At 43.8% G+C, this 21,112-nt stretch overlaps 1 protein-coding gene across 1 annotated transcript in view; it reads right to left on the reverse strand.

Annotated features, from left to right (window-relative positions):
• The window catches only part of TLN2 (talin 2), a 425,370-nt gene that overhangs the window by 182,559 nt on the left and 221,699 nt on the right, over positions 1–21,112 (reverse strand). The window contains exons 4-7 of the mRNA XM_008139166.3: positions 6,667–6,838; positions 4,814–4,911; positions 3,458–3,587; positions 1,743–1,895 (exon numbers count right to left, since the gene is read on the reverse strand). Coding sequence (XP_008137388.2) covers positions 1,743–1,895; positions 3,458–3,587; positions 4,814–4,911; positions 6,667–6,808 — 523 coding nt within the window. The 5' untranslated portion in view covers positions 6,809–6,838. The remainder of the gene's footprint in view (positions 1–1,742; positions 1,896–3,457; positions 3,588–4,813; positions 4,912–6,666; positions 6,839–21,112) is intronic.

Genomic DNA, 21,112 nt, shown 5'->3' on the forward strand with positions numbered 1-21,112 from the left:
CACAATGAATTTATAACATGCCCCTTCCTTCTGGGGGTTAAAAGAAATAAGGAAATCAATGCTTTATGCCAAGACAACCCAGTTAGCATTTTCCTTTAAGTCAAAGTGGATACTTCAGTCTCATCAGGTGAAATAATTTATAAGCTTTGAGCATAAGAATTACCTCCAACCCTAAACAGAAAAGAGGAGGAAAATGAAAGTAGTTGGGGGGGGCGGGGGCGGGTGACACACTAAGGTAGCAGGGGGTGGAAGAACCCTGCCCATGGCCCAGCTTGAATCTCACTCAGTCAGAAAACACACAGCTGATGTCAAGGTGCGTAGGCACTGATCATGCCTCTACTCTCCCCACAGCGCTCATTCCCACATTCCTCCCGGGGCTTCACACGTACATTGTGAGTAAATATGTATTACAAGCCTCACTAGATTATAAGCAACCTTAGCACAGGGAATGTGTTGTGTTGACCTCATCTCTCATAGTACCTAGGAGAGTATCAAGCACATTATAAAAATCCTTGGGATTTGTCTACTACGGTCTCCCTGGGAAAGAAGTATGCAACTGGAAATCAAATAAGGTAGAAAAAAAGAGAAAGGGGAAAGGGTCAGAGGAAATGCAAGTCCCATTGAGGATCAATAAACATAAAGACAACGATGACATCTTCCCAATGCAGCAGCAGCAGCAAGAACAATGGGAGAGAGAGGTGGAGAAGGTCTAAGTGGCCTGTCCATGAAGTAAGATCCCCTGGCGGGGGGAGGTGTCAGGGAACCAGGTGCACACAGCACAGACGTTTTGGGGACACATGAGGTGTACAAATGGCTTTTCCAAATATTATCAGTGTGACCATAGAAAATTATTTTCCTGCGACATAATTACATTACCGTTTCGTAACCCCCAAGGAAATAATGTATCCGGGCAGTTGTCGTCAGTGGCTGTTAACATCACCAAAAAGGAGACAACCAGATACAAGTTCCTGATGGAAGTACAGCAGGTCCTTGAATAACGTCATTTTGCTATAATGTTGATGAGATGCTGTAGGAACTGAAACCTTGTTTATATCAACTAGTCTGTGGTAAAATTGGTTTCATTATACATCATTTCACTGAAGGTCGCAGAGCCTATCGATGACGTTAATGAGGACTTAATGTACACAACATCACATATGAAGGAGACTGTGTTTTTAAAAAATACACATACACATGAATCTGATCCAGCAGATCTCAGGAATTAAAGGGGATGGAAGAACATATTAAATGACACCATAGGTATGCAACCAACAAAATCCAGATTACACGAAACTCTATACAAGTAACAAGATGGTGTCGTGCCCCTAAAAATTTGAAGAAGAAAAAATGTAAAAGACGTAGGGAAGTTCTTGACACTAAAAGAGGCAAGCAACGTATCATTCAACATAATTTGGACCCCAGTTCAAACACTGTTGAAAAAAAAGTTTTAAAGACAATGGAGAAATGTAGACATAACTTGTCTATTTTTGATATGGAGAGATTACCTTTTTAGATGTAAAATGGCATTGCAGCCACTTTTTCTTAAGAGTCTCAATCCATTAGTGACACAGACCAAAATATATATAGATGAAATAAAAAAACAGAAAGGAAAAAAATAAAAACACACACACACACACACACACACACACACACACACGACCTCCCTGGGTCATACAGATGATGGGAGAGGGCAAGATGTGGCAATCCCATATGCCTGCCTCACCTTCCACCCAGACACTTACAGTCGTCATCCGTGTGAAGCTTAGCCTTCAACTTCTCCATTTTCCTCTCGTCTCGTAACAGCGTCCTGTCTTTTTTTAGCGTACCCGTCCCTTCCTCTTTCTTTTCTTCAATTGTTTCTTGGATTAAAGAGTATTCTTCATAGTTTGTTATTCCTAAAAATATAAATTAGGTTATATGATCAGTGGTTTGTTATTCCTAAAAATATAAATTAGGTTATAAAATAAAGAAGAAGAAGAGGCATGTGATTCACACAAAACAAGAGGCATGTGATTCACACAAAACCGCTATCTCCCTTTTCAGTGTGGGTCCTGTACTATCCAAGGAGTCCCTGGTGGCAAAGGACAGAAAGAAGCTTTAGCCCAGGTGAGGGTCGGGGGCCATCCATGGAGCACATATCAAATAACTCTGGCTAAATGAAGTATTTTCAGATAGTTAAGTTACACTCCAAGTGTCATGTTCCATTCTCCTGTCTTGTTTTTAAGAAACAAGTAGAGATCAAGCAGAACAAGGCAAGACAATGTCAAACGAGAAGGGGCTGAAGGAACTGGGCTTCCTTTGACTCCAGAGGAAACAAAGACAGGCCAGGCTACTTTCTTCAAATATGTGAAGGGCTTCATGTAGAAAGGAAACAGACTTGTTCTCTGAGGAGATAAACAGAAGCTACGAGAAGAAAAGCTCTGTAACAACCAATCACATATAGGCTGTCCCCAGGAGTCTTGATGGAGATACTAGAATGCCCAACAGTGGTGAGAGACTAAATCATATGACTTCAGAAACATTATTTCCTACTAGAGGCCCAGTGCACGAATTCGTGCACCAGTTGGGTCCTTCAGCCTGGCCTGCGGGTTTGGGCTGAAACCAGCTCTCCGACATCCCCTGAGGGGTCCTGGATTGCGAGAGGGCACAGGTCAGGCCGAGGGACCCCACCGGGGCCGGGGAGGAACACGGGAGGGACCGCGGGAGGGCTCCAGGGCATGTCCGGCCCCTCTCACTCAGTCCTGACTGGCAGATACCAAGCAGCAGGCTAACCTACTGGTCGAAGTGTCTGCCCCCTGGTGGTCAGTGCACATCATAGTAACTGGTTGACCAGTCAACTGTCTGCCCCCTGGTGATCAGTGCACATCATAGCAAGCAGTTGAGTGGCCTTAGCATATTATTAGCATATTACGCTTTGATTGGTTGAACGGTCAACTGGACAACCAGACACTTAGCATATTAGGCTTTTATTATATAGGATTTTAAAATTCCTTATCTTTTTTTGAATGTTTTTATTGATTTGAGGGAGGAAGGGTGAGAGAGAGATAGAAACATCAAGGATGACAGAGAATTATCAATTGGCTGCCTTCTGCATTTCCCCTACTGGGGATTGAGCCTGAAACCCATGTGCCCTGACCTGGAATTGAACCGTGACCTCCTGGTTCATAGGGCGATGCTCAACCACTGAGCCACACCAGCCGGACAAAAATTCCTTTTCTTTTGAAAGGGAAATAAAAGCTCTCAATTTTGACTTTGTAGGGGAATTCAAATATTAACAGACCAGTTAGTGAGTTTGCAAATCGAGAGAATAATCAGACTTTGTTGGGAATGGCAGACATCAGTGCGCTAGGACACACTCAAGATGGTCTCAGCAACGAATGAGGGTAAAAAAATAAAGAAGAAGAGGCATGTGATTCACACAAAACAAAAACGGGAATCGAGGCAGGTGCATACTCACCTATCCTGCTGCAAATAGTCACCAGGAGCTCCCCGACCGTCTTGGAGTCGTCCACCATCACCGTCTTCACAGCCCCATCCAGCATCCGGATTTTCTGAGGCCTCTGTTTCTTTTTGTATTCCAAGATATCCTAGGACAAACCACACAAATAGGTCACACTGCATGTGGGACAAGATAATGAACTTGGACACTTTCTTTAAAAAATGAACTTTCCCGAGCACATTCTGATTTCTACCTTCAAAGTGTTCATATTTTTGCCACTAATACAGAAGTGCCCAGGCTAAATAATTGCTTTCATCAAGATTTCTTAAAAATCTGATGGTGCAATTGTACCCAAAGAATACACTGATTAGCTCATAATTAGTGAAAGCTAACTTCTGTAAAGTGGAAGCGGCATATGTCCTCCTGACAGGCTGGGGATGATCTGCTCTAATGAGAATTAGCAGAGGAAAATTCCTACTTGCCTTTAAAAAGACAGTAGTGTGTGTCTCCAAGTTCCGCTTTTTCAGTTATAAGCAATGTTTAATTTCCGTGTCATGGAGCCCATAAATAACACCCCCATAATTCTTCACAGTCATGGTATATCACAGTAGAACTGGTTTTCATTGTAACGGCAAGGCCAAATATGGGTAATACATTTGGGAGTTATCTTTAAATAGAGACTTCTTCTTTTACTACACGTCTTAAAAATAGAATTATGGAGGGAAGTGTTAATTGGCAAACATACTTCACTCTTGTTTTATGGAATACTGACCACTCAGATATGTGCATTTCATATACCAAAACCCAGTATCTCGAAGATTCAGCTAAACAGAATATGGAACTTTTTTTACTCATTAGTTCTCTTCCCTTCCATACCACTACTATTTTTTGTTGCTACTTTTATGGATAGGTATTAAACTTATATCCAATATGAACTTTCTTTTACAAAAATAAAACACCAATTAATAGTCAATCTCTGACTACCCTCAGTATTATATTTTTATTTTTCCTCTAATCCATCATTACTTTCTATCACCACTCACCAGGGAATACTTCCTACATACTCACAGGAAAATGCTGTATCTTCTTTCATAACTACCAAGTCCAACAAGGGCACGTAGAAACAGTTTTAAATACTAACCCCAAGTCGCTTTAATTACTCTGTGGAGTTTCAAGAATTTGAACTGCTGATATTTTCTATCACTACCTGGATAGCCCTTACAAAGTACATTGCATCAAGACTACTAATAAGATGCCCTTGAATAAAAACAAATTGTTGGGTCTCTCCTTTTCTTTCAAGCATAATTATGTTGGCTTCCATGGAAGGCTCAGGACAAAGCGATGAAAAAAAGAAAAAGAAGATCAGCAGCCTACCCCATTTCGCAACATGTAGTAGTCCAGGGTTCTGCCCGCTTCCAGCCAGATTCCTTTCCTGGGGTCTTCATCAGAGAGAAACAGCCCATAGTCAGAAGCTGGAAGGTTAACAGAAAGAAAAATAGGAGACAACGCGACGATGAAGCCATCACTGACACAGCCCGAGTCTGCTGACTGGGCTAGAACATGAGTCTTCTCCTTCAACAGAGAAATGTTTCGTTTTGACACCACAAGCAGCCACTGGGACTAAAGCCGATGAGGAGGAATAAGAACTGAGCTGCAACACCAATCCCCTCCGACAAGGTTGATGCTGTGGACAACCAGTGGGCAGTACTTACATTAGAATTGAGAAAATATCAAGGACAAAGCAGTCCAAATTTCTTATTAACCGAATCTGGCTTTGTTCCTTATACTTGTTATAAAAACCAGGCCAAGAACACGTGAAGGATGACAGGACAGACATAGAGAAATGCGGAAGGGACCATCTAAGCCGAGAGCCACTTGGGCACAGAAGGGCCCGTGGAGCCATTGCACTTGGAATAGTCCCTCCCTCACGCCAACGTGTGTGACAAAAGGTAAGCAGGGGCTCCCTGTGAAATGAAGCCTCTGCTCTCACGTCACCAAATTATGAAAACAGTTGGAAAATTAAAGTCCATGTTCTCCATAGAAATCCCCTTAAGTGACCCAGGAAGTACAAAGGGTGGCGGAGGGAAGCGGTCTCATTTCCTGTCTAAGGACGTGTTATTTTCTTAATGTGATTCAAGGAAACCCCGGGGACCCAGGGGAGGTCGGAGCTCCTGCTGTTTCTCAGCAAAAGAGCTTCCAGGTCTTCAAAGGTTTCTTCTTCCCGAGCTGCAAAGCAGCCCAGCCCAAGGAGTAGGGCACCTGGAGGAAAAAAAGCAACTGCGAAGTGAAGACCCCAGAAATGATTGAACTAGATCTTGAAGCAAGGCTGGAGAAGTAAGCAACTTGTATTTCTGGGTAATCTAGAAATAACAGAGTGTTTTGAATAATTTAAATGATGCTTCCGACCTAAAGGTCAGCAGTTTTGTAAGAAACAGATCTCCTGAAGGAGACCCATTCTACCAGTAATTATCCTTGTCACGTTTGAGTTTTATGCTTCCAATTTTTAAGGTAAGTCATATACCACTTTCATACTAAAGGTCTATCAGTTCGGGAGTAGTCCCAGTTTCTCAAGTGTCAGGCAAATAATCGCTAAGTAAAGGAAGGAAATGTAGAGAGAAGACAAAGGGAAGTGGAAAAAATTGCATGAGCGGCTTTTGTTTAAATTCAGATTAATGGGGGACAGTGGTTTAACGAAATACTAAACAAAACATATAAAACAAATGCCGTTTTTAAAAAAGGTTTCAGATAAAATTCATAAAGCCCCCTCCCCTTAATAAAGGTTTGAGAGAAAATGTATAAGCCCCTTCGAAGTATTGCAAACATAAGGCGGCCCCGGGGCCTGCTGGAGGTTCCGGGCTTCGTCAGGCGGCTGCATGGGAGGTCCTCAGGCACCCGAAACAGGGCTCAGGATCTACAAAACCAGCACCTGTTCCAGCAGCTTCCCTGGAATGTTAGAGGCAAAGGAGATGGTGTGTCAGAGGGCCTTGCACACTGCCCAGCGCGATGCTGGTATATGAGTCAAGAGGATGGCATCGCTCAGCGGCGGATGTCGTCACTGTCATCGGAAGCCTCGCACAGGAAGCAAGCAGTGTCCGGGCGAGAAAGACATTTCATTTGAAACCTAGACACGAGTGGGCATGGTTACCATCTCGAGCCCCCATTCCTTTCACGGTAAGTGAAGAACACACAAACACGTGTCAAGAACCCAGTGAGTCCCCCGCGGCTACCTTGGCCAGTTTGCGCCTCGGGCACCCGCTCCCGGATGAACCGACACGCATCGTACACGGCCGTGGACGGCTCAAACTGCATGGTCTTCACCACGTTGCAGTGGCGGACACAGATCTTTAAGGACAGGGCCACCATCTTCATAGGTGATCCGAAGACTCTCGCTTAGAATGTCTGGAAAACACAAAGAGACAAACCCTGATGCTCATGATGATGGCTCGTCTTGAGGGGAAAAAACACTAGACTCTGAATCAGCTATAAAAATAAAATCACTGGACTGAACCAGCTTCAAGAGAATAAAACAGCAGTTAAAGAGAATGCTGTGGATGAAAACACAAATTAAAAACTAGTTTTTTGGAAAAACTTTAAAATACTGGGGTAAGAGCAGCATACAGTTTTGAGGTTGACAGTGTGGCCAGTGGAGTCCCTTGAGAGGAAGGACCTCAGGAGTCTCCCAGCCTCCTTCTCTCAGGCTGCTCCCTACTTGGGGTTTCACTGGGAGTGGCATTTCCCAGGTGACTGCCCCTCAGGTGAGAGGCAGGGAGCCTTGGGCACCCCCCGCTGTCTCCTGAACATGCCCCTGGCGGCAGCCTCAGTGCCAGCTCCCTGCCCACCAGCTCCTGGGGACAGAGGGCGAAGCACCGATGCCTTCACGGGTATTCCCCATGGCAAAAGAGTTCCACCAAACCACATACCAGAAGACTTGGCTTCCAGGCCCAACCACATCCCTGGAGACTATAAATCTGAGCAAGGCATTTTGGCCACTCTGCCTCAATTCCCCACAGATAAAGTAGCTACAGTGATATCAGCCCTCATAATTCACGGAAGAACTGAATCCTGCGGGGACACCAAGAAACAGCCGAACCGCCCATTTTAAACACCCAGTGTAGCAAACAGCTGCACACTCTTCAGGGATCTCAAAGTGAAGAAAATGCCAATTCCATTATTTCATTAGACAAACTATTGGGATATTTTGCTTCTCATCCAGTTCAATGGCTTTAGAAAACAAACAGGTTTAGGCTAGGTTTGAAATAATGCATAAATAATTTCTTTTTAAAATTTAAATCCAATGAGTTAGTGCCGTGGTCGGCAAACTGCGGCTCGCGAGCCACATGCGGCTCTCTTTGGCCCCTTGAGTGTGGCTCTTCCACAAAATACCACGGCCTGGGCGAGTCTATTTTGAAGAAGTGGCGTTAGAAGAAGTTTAAGTTTAAAAAATTTGGCTCTCAAAAGAAATTTCCATCGTTGTACTGTTGATAATTGGCTCTGTTGACTAATGAGTTTGCCGACCACTGAGTTAGTGCATTTACTTGGAGTCATTGGCTTCTGGTTTATGCTGGCTACCTGGTCTATTCTGTGGCCAGAAACTTACCCGCCTCCCAAGCCAGCCTCTGCCAATGCATGCCCTGGGCACAGGAGGGAAGCATCTTCCCTGCACCTGAGAACCAACACAGACTTACCCAGCTGCCATCATGGCCAGCAACATAGGCGCTTTATAGTTAGTAGCTATTAGAACCCTAGAGTGTGGTGAATAATCTAAGTCCATGGGAATTTCAAGCTCACATTATTTTGTCTTTTATAAGACAATCTTCAGGTAGTAAAGCTGTAGCCCACAGCACCCTGTATGCCTCCTTCCCACTTAAGAATGTAACCTTAGCTGGTTTGGCTCAGTAGATAAAGCATCAGCCTGCGGACTGAAGGGCCCCGGGTTTGATTCTGGTCAAGGCACATGCCTCAGTTGCAGGCTTGATCCCCAGTAGGGGGCGTGCAGGAAGCAGCCAATCACTGATTCTCTCTCATCATTGATGTTTCTCTCTTTCCCTCTCCCTTCCTCTCTGAAATAAAAAATATATATTAAAAAAAAAAAAAAAGAATGCAAGTGCTAAGAAGCAGTGAGGTGGCCAACACACAGAGAGGACAACAGGCTGACTGGTGAGACTAGAAAGTGGGTGCCTCTGGGGTGTCACTGCTTAGTAGGCTAGGTTGATTGCCAGCTTCCTGACCGCAGGTGACTAAAATCATTTGGATACAGAGGACGTTTTTAGAAAGATACACTCTCATGAAGCAACCATTCAGGCCATCCAACTCTAAAGTCATTCTGACCTCTACTTACAATCAGTAAATTCTGTCTGTGAAAATGTGACAATATTTATTACTTGAGAAATGTTAAGATATACTTCTCAACCAACAACAGCAGTGTTCAGTGGGAATCTGCCCCAAACAGAATTAATTTACTACAGCCTGGGAAGTGACTAGATTGTGGACACAGCAGAGGAGTTCAAAATACCTTATGATTTTCCATCTATAAAAATCAAGAACTTTTAAAGCCAAATATAAAAGGCTCTATCCAACTCTCTCTTTCTCTGTGCAGGCACATTTAACCAACCAACTCCCCAAGTTGGGAAAATAAAATTTAAACTCTAGAAACAGACAAATTTTCTGAAATGTAGATCACTCCCTGGGATAATCTGTCGCCTGGGGCTGGTGACAATGTGGGGTTTCATGAACCACCGAGCTCTGTGAGCACAGATGGTGGTAAGATTCAGTGGGGAAGGCCACGGATTCGATGTTGCCATGGATGCAATTTATGGGATGTACCAGAGAGGATGGGATGATTAGTGTCTTCCATGCCCTGGGAATGGGAAGTAGTGTAAGTGTCCCTGCATGAAGGCTGCTCCTCCCAGGCTAATAATTAGGCTTTCTGAAGAGCAAATGAATGGTCCCTGCAGCCAAGCAGGGAGATGGATTCAATCAAAGGGACAGACAGAGCCCATGACATGAAGCCACAGCCGGACAGTAAACACAGGCGCTCTGAGGAAGCAAAGGCACACAGGGGAGCAAGGAGAAAGGGGCAAATGCCGAAGCAGAGAGCAGAGAGAAGAAGCAAGGAGACAGCAGCACAGAGGCTGGGAGACACGGATAGAAGCCCAGAGAGTTGGGAAGCAAAGGGGAAAAGAAGAAACATAAAAGTTACAACCGTGAAGGAAAATCTCTATCCAAAGCAACTGGAAAAGCGAAGAAGCCATTGACTGAGGTGGGGGAAGCTGCCGGAGGCACAGGTTTAGGGTGACAAGCCTCGGGTGAATAGGTCTGGGATTATTCAGTGGAAAGGTGGCGGAGAGTCAGCTACAAAACAGGGGATGTAATAGGGAGTGCTACTGTATTTAAATCCTTGGGACTAGAAAGATCATCTAGGGAGTAAGAAAGAGATCCGAGGACTGAGTCCTGGAAATACGTTCTAAAATCAGGACAAGGAGAAGGAAATTACACGAAGGTGGTGGGTGAGGGAGGAGAGGGGAGAGAGGGTGGGGCCAGAAAAAGGTGCATGGAGCAGGAGGGAGAGATCCACTGGGCTAAAGGCTGACACAGTTCAGGGAGGATGAGGACCGGGAGGATGAGGATTGGCAGCTTGGAGACCTCTGGCAGCTGAAAAAAGAGGAGCTCCATGGAGGGATGTCACCAGGGCAGCAGGTTCAGGAAAGAGGTGAGGAGAGGGGCTGGCAGCGCAGGAAAAGACTCACCTCGTGAGGAGCTGCTGGAAGGGGTGGGGGAGCAGGTGGCAGCTCTGAGTTATGCTTTTAAGGCTTTTATCCAGAAGTACCAGTACACATCACCGGGCTGCTGCCAACTCCACAGGCACACATTATCTATATGGACATGGTTTCCCCCAACTGTGGTCCCGGGGGGCAGTCCCAGGACAGCGAAGTGCCCTTCCTGGAGGCAGGCGTCTCACCACACATGACCTCTCTCCTGGGCCCTGTCCATGCTGCTGCCTGGCTCTGCACGAGAGCAGAGGAGCCGGCAAGTCGTGACTCAAGGACAGGGCGCAGGACCAGGAGACTAAGGTTCAGGTACAATTCCAGGCCCAGGAAGCCCTGGACCTCTGGGCCCCACTGCCTCTCTTCTTTCCACTCCTCAGGGAGCGGGGAGCCACCGGCTCCCATGGAAGGGGCTGGCTCCCAGAAGAAGCTCAGTGTTTGGCCAACTATCCCCACGGGACCCCTTTGTCTCCACATCTTAACATCTCACCAGGGAATAGAAGCCACTATCCTCAGTTCAGGGTAGACGCTCCACAGAACAAGGGGCACCAGAGATTCATTATAAGGTTCATGTTCTCAACTTTCGTATTATCTCAAAAACAACTATCGAAAAAGCCATCAATATTACTACGTGGGAGCACACAAAAACACCAGAAAACAATGTCAGTCCCTTTAAGTGGTCGAACACTTAAAGACTCCAATTTCTTCTTCTTTCTCTTAGCTCTCTTTTATTATGACTAAATGTTCCCAAGCACGAAACGGAAAACAAGACCAGATTCTCCTTCATTGAAGATGTTTAAAAAATGCAAATGATGTACATGAAAAATTATTTGTAAGCTATACAAGTATGTACGAAGACAAGTTTTTTTTGTTATTATCATGCAAGAGGATCACCCACATAAGAAAACCTCGGTGAGATCTGAAACCAAATGCACAGTGATTTAATCAGCATCCCACAGGGACCATGGCACTGAGCTATGTCTAGCACCACTCACACCAAAATGGACATTTGCTGGAATTAAGTGTCTGACTTCTGACAAAAAGAAAGCAGGGTTAAAGCATATGGCAACCTAGAAATGTCAACTGAAGATGAGCATGTGTTTTCACCACTTGGGAGAAGTCTCACTCCATATCCACTAAAGCCCTGGGAAACCACGCAGCTCAGACAACACGCCAGATAAAGCCTGGTGCTCCCTCTCCGCCGTTGTGTTTTCAGGGCAGCACAGCACGGGTACAGCAACTGGCCCTCACTTCCGCTTTCTGTATCCTCACCCTCTGCCAATCCCGGCCCTGCAGGCTGGGAGTCTGAGAGCTGACCAGGGTGCCTTTTCTGGTTTGGCTGCAAGGGGGCTCAGAGTCAATGTGTGTACTCTTTCTTGTATGTAGTTCTAGTCCAATCTGCCTCTCTTTTATGATCCTATCCTTGTTTTTGTTTTTTCTTTTACCCCAATTGGAATGCATACTATCTTGTTGGACCTTAAGTCCTTTTGTTTGTTGTGTGTGTTTTTTGTGTATGTGTTTTTTTTGTTGTTTGTTTGTGGGGTTTTTTGTGTGTGTTTTTTTTTGCTAAAAGGCAGGGCATAGATGCATAAAAGATGCATTATTTTCCCTTTTATAATCTCTTCCCACTCTGACCATTTTGGCCCCAATTGTGTGTGTGAAGGTCGCCTGGACCAACAAAAACCTTCTGTGCCATCCATTGTGGAAGATGAGCCAATGGAACCAGTGGTGAAACCCAGACATTCTCATTCTAAAGTAAACAATTTTCAGTCCCCGGGAGCTGTAAACAACCCAGTATGATGTTGCCCAGCCTCACCCAGTCCACCCTGGGCCAAGGAGCCCAGCTGAGCCAAGGCCTCCTGTCTGAAAGAAATGCCCACTATTGGTCAAGAAGAGCAGCCACCCCTTGGATCTCTGCCCTGTAAGTGAGGGCCAGGAGGTGCTCCAACCCCACCCGTGTCTTACCAGTTGCCACACTGAGCTGGTTACTTAACTAGAATCTGCCTCACTCTCCTCCTCTATAAAATGGGAGACAATGATGGATGTGCCTCTAAGGGTACTAGAGAATGAAGTAAGTTAATACAGTCAAAGGCACATAGAAAGCACAGGTCAGGGTTTGCTATTGTGACTATGAGTCATGGGGATTGGAGAAACACTGGAAGCAGCACACTGTGGTCAACTACCACCTGAGCTGCAAACTTTCTTTTATTGTTAATTTTGCATCTGTTACTAGTAGATATTACAGGCATCAGGGAGCAAAGACAGAAAAGATTCCTGCCTAGATGGAGCTCACTCTCTAGTAACCCTCTTCATTATTAAAGGCATATGACATACTTTTTCTAGATGCAGAAGTGTTTAAGGAGGAGCCACAAGGCTGCATGTTTATGGAGCAGGCAACTCCTAGCTCTCAGAGGCCAGTCGGATTCCCTCAACTCAAGAACACAAAAGAAAGAAACCACACACTACAGGGCAGCGCAGAGGTGTGTCAGTGGGACCCTGGATCACCAAGAGAATAAGAGCTGTGCACCATCCCTGTCCTCTCCCTCCAGCCGGGGACTGGATTCTGACCCATTGGAAACCGCTGCATCAGATGACAATGGCTGCAGCTCCCCCTTCTTTCCGCCTGCCCCTCTCAGCAGGTGAAACACAGGCCTGTTTGATAACAGCATGCATCACATAACCAAATGTCAGCATAAAACATGGGCCTATATAAAAGCTATCATTCATCTGTGTTTACATCTCAGTCTCCTGCGAACAATTCTGCTCTCTCAAAAAAAACTGCCCTGGAAAGAGCTCCCCCTTCTCTCCAGCCTTTACCTGCTCCTGGGCAAGGAAAGAAGAGGAAGAGCTCATCCAACAAGGAAGAACCTATCATGACTGGGTCACAAAGATGCCTCAAAAGCAAAGGCCAGCATCTCACGTGCTCTCTGCCTTGCCCTCCTGGGCTGTCTGCTCAGGTACCTTTCAGATAACATTCAGACTCCATATCCCGAGCCCACAGGCACACACGGGTACCTGTCTGTCACCATCTAGGAATGTAGGTCAGGTCAACCATTCACAGGGGTCAGGTGTCTTTAATTCAAGGAGGGGCCAGGAAAAGAGAAGGCCCAGTGTCCCTTTTGGTCTCATCTCCAGTCTTATCAGGGGCCAAGGCCTTCCTTAATAATCTTGTCTCCTTACTGGGCCCCTCACACCTCTTCCCAACTAGTGAGAGCCCCAAGGGCAGAGTCTGAGTGGAGAGACTCCCCTAGTCCCCACATCCCCAACTTGTGAGAGCTCTAGCTAACAAGCAGCTCGGGGGAAACACTCAGTGAACACAGCTGACGTGCTTTTTCCATGGGGCTAATTAGCTCACTTACAAAAACACCAGCATGATCATGCTCCCCTTTGCAAACAGAGCGGGGAGACCAGGAAACCAGACAGAACGTTCATGTCAGAATCTCTCTTTAGTTCCTCAGGGAGGCATAGGAGGCCAAGGCAATTGTTTGACTTTGAATACTTCAACTAGAAATGAGACATTAAAAGGTCAGGCGGAAGACGGGTAAAGGGGAAAAGATGAACATATGTGAACTTAGTGGCAGGCCAGGCAAGTCAATAAAAATTCCAACCAAGTGGTTGGCTCACAGGGCTGCTTTGTAAACTCCATATAAGCCCCATAATCCACAGGGCTACTGCTGTGTACTCTTGCCTGTTCCCAATACACCAGTAATAAGATATATACACAACATAGTACTGAGAACACATTTGCCATGAGACATCCATCTCCCCCACTGTCCTCTGAGAGCAAGGACTGTACCATTATAGCCATCTTTGGGTCTCGAGGCCCTAGCACAGTGCCCAGCACACAGACGATGCTTAATAAATGTTTGTGGGATGAACATGTATTCCATGGAAAGATTTAAACAGATATTTAAAAATTAGTCATTAGGAATTATTCACACTAACACATAACTGAAAGATGAACAGACGGCAAACATCCAGCAAACCCAACTATTTCTACTGATTGAAAACCTGTTCCGTGGGCCACAGAAGCTTAACCTCATGGCTTACATGATGTTCTTCAGTTTGTTAAATGAGAAACTCAAAAAAAGAACCAAAGCCACATCAGTCACAAAGACTTGGAAGCTCCTGTGGGCAGGGAACACGTGTATTGCTTAGTACCTGCAAAAGAGAAGGACTTAAAATGTATTTATTTAATGCATGGATGGAGGGCAAGTCAGCATTTCTACCTCCACTAAGAGAACCAATAAGCATGCTTACAACATAGAATACAGAATGATGTGAAAAGACCTGTGATATTGTTTTCCATTTTCAGATGAAGAAACTATAATTTTGAGATCAAAAGACCTGAAGGTCCCACTGCTAGAAAACCACAAGCAGACCGTCCACGTGGAAGAATGAAGAGAGTTGGCCATGCATGTGGTAAGACTGGAGCAGACCAAGCATTCACTCCTGGCACTATTACCTAAAATTCCACCACAAAGATCTGCCCCCAGCTAAACCTCACTGTAAAAGCAGCTATTTGCATTTATCAATTATCATGGTCTTAGGATGTTATGTTTCAGAATCTTTCAGACAACTTACTTGAGAGCTGCTCTTTATTAAAGACTAGTGGCCTCAGCCTGGCCTGCACCCTCTCCAATCTGGGACCCCTTGCAATCCAGGACCGCTGGCTCCTAACCACTCATCTGCCTGCCAGCCTGATCACCCCTAACCACTCTGCCTGCCAGCCTGATCGCCCCCAACTGCCCTCCCCCTGCTGGCCTGATCGCCCCCAATTGCCCCCCTCCACTGGCCGGCTCATCCCCAACTGCCCCCCTCTGCTGGCCTGCTCGCCCCCAACTGCTCCTCCCTGCTGGCTTGCTCACCCCCAACAGCCGCCCCCCCCCCCCCCCCGCCCCGCCAGCCTGATCGCCCCCAACCACCTCTGCCTTGGCCCCGCCACCATGGCTTTGTCCAGAAGATTTCTCGGAAGGTCTCCCGATCTAATTAGCATATTACCCTTTTATTAGTATAGATGATACCTAATGACCAGGAAATTCTGAGGAGGGAGGGGTATTTTACTGCAGACAAATACAGACCCCCGGCACTGCTGAGAAAGGGCAGGGAGCAGAGATGAACCTGAAACAGACACCTATGTATTCACAGCATTATCATTTTGCTTGGAGGTGACTTTTAATGGATACAGCATTTTGAAATGTATGGGCAATCAGGGTCAAGGAATAGCTCAAGGGCCAGGGGCCCCATCCACCCAGTTATGCTGTAAGAACTCCCCATTTTAACAAAACGGGTGTGTTTTTAATCCCTGCTACAACTGCCTCTGTTTCCGCCTGTGTGTTCCAAGTGTGTCTGAGACGCGCCACCCCATTTTCTTCTCCGGCTCTTCCTACCCACTCACTCTTCAAGCTCATCAGCATCAAGCTTTGCTTCTATAGATTAGTCTTTCCAACCACCCCAGCCGGCAGGCTCCCTCTCCTCTCCTAGGCTCTCTGAACACTCACATCTGTAACCCTCACTCCAATAGCCGCCCTCCAGGCTAACGCCTCAGCAGAACAAACCAGAGCTGCTACCCCTAGTGTTCTCTCAGTACTGAAGAGTCCCATGGCATGCCCACAGGTGTCTTTTCCCTTGATGTGCTCAACAGGTTACAAAGTAAATGGATTTTTTTGCATCCCCATTTCACAGATAAAAACAGAGGATCTGGGATAGGTGACTTCCTGGCCTGTGTGTAGAATATACTGTCATTTGCTGTCAGACCAGTAAAAAGGCTAAGCTGGGTTTCCAGGAACCCTCTGTTCACCTGGGGTTGACACAACAGCTGATTAATCTCCCAGACGTCCTAGTTCCCTGGAGTCTACCTATTTTCTTCCTCGTTCAAGTTGAAGAAGGAAGAAGCTCTAAATTGAACTCTGGTTTTAAATTCTTTTATAACCCAACTCAGTCAAATAATTTGAGGCTGTTGCAAAAACAGATAAGATAGAAAAATAAAAGGTCAGATCCAAGGAAAAAAAACAACCACAAAATAAAAATAAAAGTGAAGGTCAAGACCAGGAGAATTGTGAATTATTTACCACTCATTTGGATAACTGGAAATAAACTAATCTCACTATTTGTGTGTGTGTGTAGTTTTTTTCTGACCGTTGGTAACAAGCCCTTAAAATCCCAGGAAAGCAGATTTTCTAGCTACTGCTGATACTAATAACACAGGCTTTGTCACTAGGGCGAGCCCCACCAGGATGAGTACAGATAGATTAGTTTTTACTTGGGAAACATAGAAAGCTTTGTTCTGCAATGATCTGGAAATAAATATTCAGTGTGTTCCAGACTGAACTCAGAAGAATGTATGAAAAGAACTTCACAAGTTCCTTCTAGGGTCACCTTCTTCATGCGTGTGCTTAATTCAGTATTAAAATAGCAGCGTGGACATGGGTTGTGACGTGACAAGACAGACTGACTGTGCTTGGTTTCACGTCAGAAACGGAAGAAATCTCCCACTTCCCAGCTCCATTCTCTTCCATTGCAAGGTCTTCATCGCTCACCGATGACCAGTGGAAAAAAAGGCTGCAAACCCACAGTATCACACATCCCTCAAAAAGGCAATGGTGCATGTTTAAGCAATGATGAATTCTGAAAAAACAGGGAATATTAAAAACATATGCCTGCCACTTGCCTATGCTAATCCATTCATCATAAATCAGAAGGGCATTTTTATTAGAACCCAGATCTAAAAATCTGGCACTTAAGTAGAGAACTGAAACCAACTAAGGAACTTAACCAAAATTTACATTTCTGAAGATTCAGAGTTCATCGGCATATTATCATAGTGCCAATCAGGCATTCACACACGAGATTACATTTTCCAAAGGATCCTCATTTTCTGTGACTACTCATTTCGAGTTCACCCTCATTTTCTATCTAAAAATTGCAATGTTTCAGTTAAACTAAACATAGCCTGTGGTATCCTCGATCTCAGACATGGAAATCATCAAGACCAGCTTTCCGCAGGACATGTAAATCTTTGCAGTAACTTTCCCATTCTCCTGAATGTGGGAAGTCATAATACATATATTTTCTAAAATTTCTAAAATAACAATAGCAGCAAACACGTATAAGAGATTATGTACCTGCCACTGATTCAAGCCCTTTCTATATGTCAACTCATGGAGTCATCAACACAACCCCAAGCTAAGGAGTTCAGACTGCATCCAGGTAAATCACCCAGGACACAGTGGTTAGGTGGCCTGACGGAGGTCACTGAGCTGGAACTCTGCCTCCTACTGTGTGCTGATTAAAACAGGAAGAAACATGGAAAAAATGTAGTGCTTGTGTTAGGTGAGCAGTAAAATGGGTGAAATATGTATTGCTAACGTGTTTTTTTAATTAACAATTGAACTTTCCCGTGATGCGTGATTACATGCCATACACTGAACTAAGCACTTTACTTAATGATTCACTGAGAGAGGAGCCATTTAGCCAAGATAATCAGGCATAAGAGTCTATGTCTCCTAAGTAACAGGCATCACAGGAAGAAAGGGAGGTTTAACCCCAGGTCTGTCAGAATCCACACTTCCACGTCTGGCCACACGCCACCCAGAGAGAAGTTCTACTAACGTTTTGACACATCTCCTGCCAGTGTTTATGCATAATTTTAGGTAGTTGTTCTTAATTTCAGATTTTCTTAAGCTAGATTTCACTTTTTGAAAGGAATCATCAATATTTTTAAAGAGCAATCCAGAAGATATTAAGAAAATAAGAAAAATTGAAACCTGAAGGGACAGATGTCAGCCGTTTGATTTATGGGTTAGCTAAATGAATATGCATTAACAACCGGGAATGCCAATAATCAATCTAGATTTTATAGTTCAATCTACCCACAGAACAATCCTGCTAGCAAGGGTTCCGGTGACAAGGGACCATATCAAAAGACGGAACTAACAAAGGCAGGAATTGGGGAGAAACCATCTGGCATGGGCAATAAACCAGATTTACAGAAAAGAGACAGAGGAAAGATAGATGTTTAACATAAATTTTAAAAATATATCATGAGCAGTGGAAATGACAGACAGACAGGAGAAAGGCTTGGGCTACCCTTTACTAAAAGAAAACCATGTGGGCGTGCACGGTAAATATCAGTGCTCTGCTCTCTGTAAGCCCAAGTTTCTAGAACTGCTTAGTGGATAGAACCAGAATTACAAAAAGTTATTAACTATACTAAAGTGCCATGGAATTGAGTGACAACCTTCTAACCAATTGAGATACCCGGCCAGGACTGGTTAAATATTTTCTTGCCCCAGAACAAATAATTATAATTTAAAAAATCCTTTTCTTTTTAATTGTCTCTTTCCCTTTGAAATACATGAATAAAATTTACTGATTAAAAAAAGTCTCTTCCTTCTCTTTCCCTCCCAGTGGTGAATCTCTCCATGAGCCTAAATGTCAAAAGAAAAAGGCATCTTCTCATGAAAACATAAATATTTATAGATAGCATTACTCCATCACCCCTGAAATGTTAAACAGCTATTTCTCCCGTCTCTTCTTTATTGATTTAGTTATGTGGTACATAATAATCAGAAAGCAAAAAAAAAGAGGATAATGGTAAACTCAAGTCACCAGGTCATGCATCAGATACATGCAGATCAAAACCAAACCAAAAAATCATTACATTTTTGTGTGCTATAGTCCCAGAAAGCAGTAACAGAAACAAGAGATCAATGTCAAAACAAACACAGCCTCAGACCACTGGAGAGTGGCTGCTCAAGTACCCTCTTCTGTGATCAGAGCCTCCAAGTCTGTGGAATTCCTCCTCTGAGATAAATGCTCTTAAGGCTAAGCTCCACTAGCCTGACTGAGGAGCCGAGAGGAAACAGTACAAATATAGTGGAATGATCATGTAAACAAAGGCCCAGCGGGGAGGGTGTGTATGTGTATCAAGTCCTCACTCAACTCTAAAAGTGTTTGGATGGCACTCCTCAACTTTCTTGCTCTCCGTTAAACTCAGATCTAAAGATTCCGTCTTAAACTCAGGTCTGTTTCCTGGATTCCTCTTCTGGCACCTAAAGTCTGGCTCTGTCTGCATGGCCTGTCCTCTTCCCAAGTGATCAAGCCAACCTGGGAATAAGCAAAAAGATTAGTCGGTGCCATATTTGTGCAGTTCTTTCAAAGAGTTTTGAAAGAGGTCCTATTGTATTATCAACTAGTTCTATGGTTTGATTAAATTTTTTCCAAAATCAATTAACGTAATCATTTCAACAGATTTTAAAAAAATAATAAATTTAAAAAAAACCCACACACAATCATGTCCATTATGCCAAAAAAGCATCATCCTTGACAAAATCTAATTAATACCCATTCATGATAGAAATGGCCAGTAAACAAAGAATAGAGGGGAACTTTCTCAATTTGATAAAGGTTATCCATAAAAAACTTCCAGCTAACATCATACTTAATCATGAGAAACTTAGAGCTGTTCCACAGAGATCAGGTAAAAGGCAAGGATACCTCTACCACCACTCCTTTTCAACATCGCACTGGAGGTCCTTGCTAATGCAGTAAGAGGTGGAAATAAATGGCATACAGACTGGGAAGAAAGAAATAAAACTTTGTTTGCAGATGAAATGATCCTCTATGTAGAAAATCCAAAGACTTGACCAAAAAAAAAAAAAGAGAGAACTCTCCTTGAAGTAATAAGAGATGATATGGCATGGTCGCAGTATTCAAGTTAATATATAAAAGTCAATTGCTTTCCTACATTGCAACAATGAACACATGGAATGTAAAATAAAAACACACAATACCATTTATATTAGTACCCCCAACAATAAAATGCTTATATATAATCTAACAAACATGTGCAAGACCTATATGAGAAAAACTACTACAAAAATTGGATATAAGAAATCAAATGAGAACTAAAGAAAGAGATACTCCATATTCAAGGATAGGAAGACTCCAAATAGTCAAGATGTTAATTCTTTCCAGCTTCATAGATTTAATGCATTCCCAATCAAAACCCCAACAAGTTATGTTATGGATATTGACAATGTGGTTTTAAAGTTTTTATTGAGTGGCAAAAGATCCAGAATAAGCAGCAGAATACTGAGTGAGAAGAACAAAGTTAAAGGACTGATGCTACTTGACTTCAAGACTTACTAGAGTACTCCCATGTTCACTGCACCATAATAGCCAAGGTATGGAAACAACCAAAGTGTTCCTTGATGGCTAAATGAATAAAGATGAATAAATGAAATAAGCTAGATAAAGAAAGACGAATACTACATGATATCACTTATCTGTAGAATCTAAAAAACCCTAAAATCACAGAGTAGCAAAGTGATTGTCAGAGGTTGGGGTGGAGGGAGGTAGAGGAGATTGGGAGAGGTTGGTAAAAGGGTTAAAAATTTCAGTTATAAGATAACGCCTAAGGCCCTAATGTATAACATGGGAGCTAGAGATGATTAACACTGTGTTGTATAATTAAAATTATAATTTAAACTAGTGGCCCAATGCACAAAATTTGTGCAACAGTAGGCCTTCCTTCCCCCAGCTTCCCTCTGGGGACCTGGGATTCCCTGGTAGCCCCAGCTTCGTCCGGAAAGTTGTCTGGAAGGACATCCGGTCTAATTAGCCTATTACGCTTTTATTATTATAGATGTTCTTACAAAAAGAAAAGGAAATAAATGAGGTGATAGATGTGTTAATAACTTGATGAAAGGATCCTTTCACAATATATACATGTATCAAATAACTTTGGTGTATGCTTTAACTATCATACAATTTTATTTGTCAATTACACATCAATAAAGATGGAAGAAAGACCATAAAGCTGCAATAATCAAGACAGTGTGGTATTGGCAAAAGATCAAATAGATCAATGGAACAGAAGAAGAGTCCAGAAATAGACCCCAATAGA

This window comes from Eptesicus fuscus, chromosome 5 (assembly GCF_027574615.1).
Source record: "Eptesicus fuscus isolate TK198812 chromosome 5, DD_ASM_mEF_20220401, whole genome shotgun sequence".
In the NCBI taxonomy this organism is placed as follows: Eukaryota; Metazoa; Chordata; class Mammalia; order Chiroptera; family Vespertilionidae; genus Eptesicus; species Eptesicus fuscus.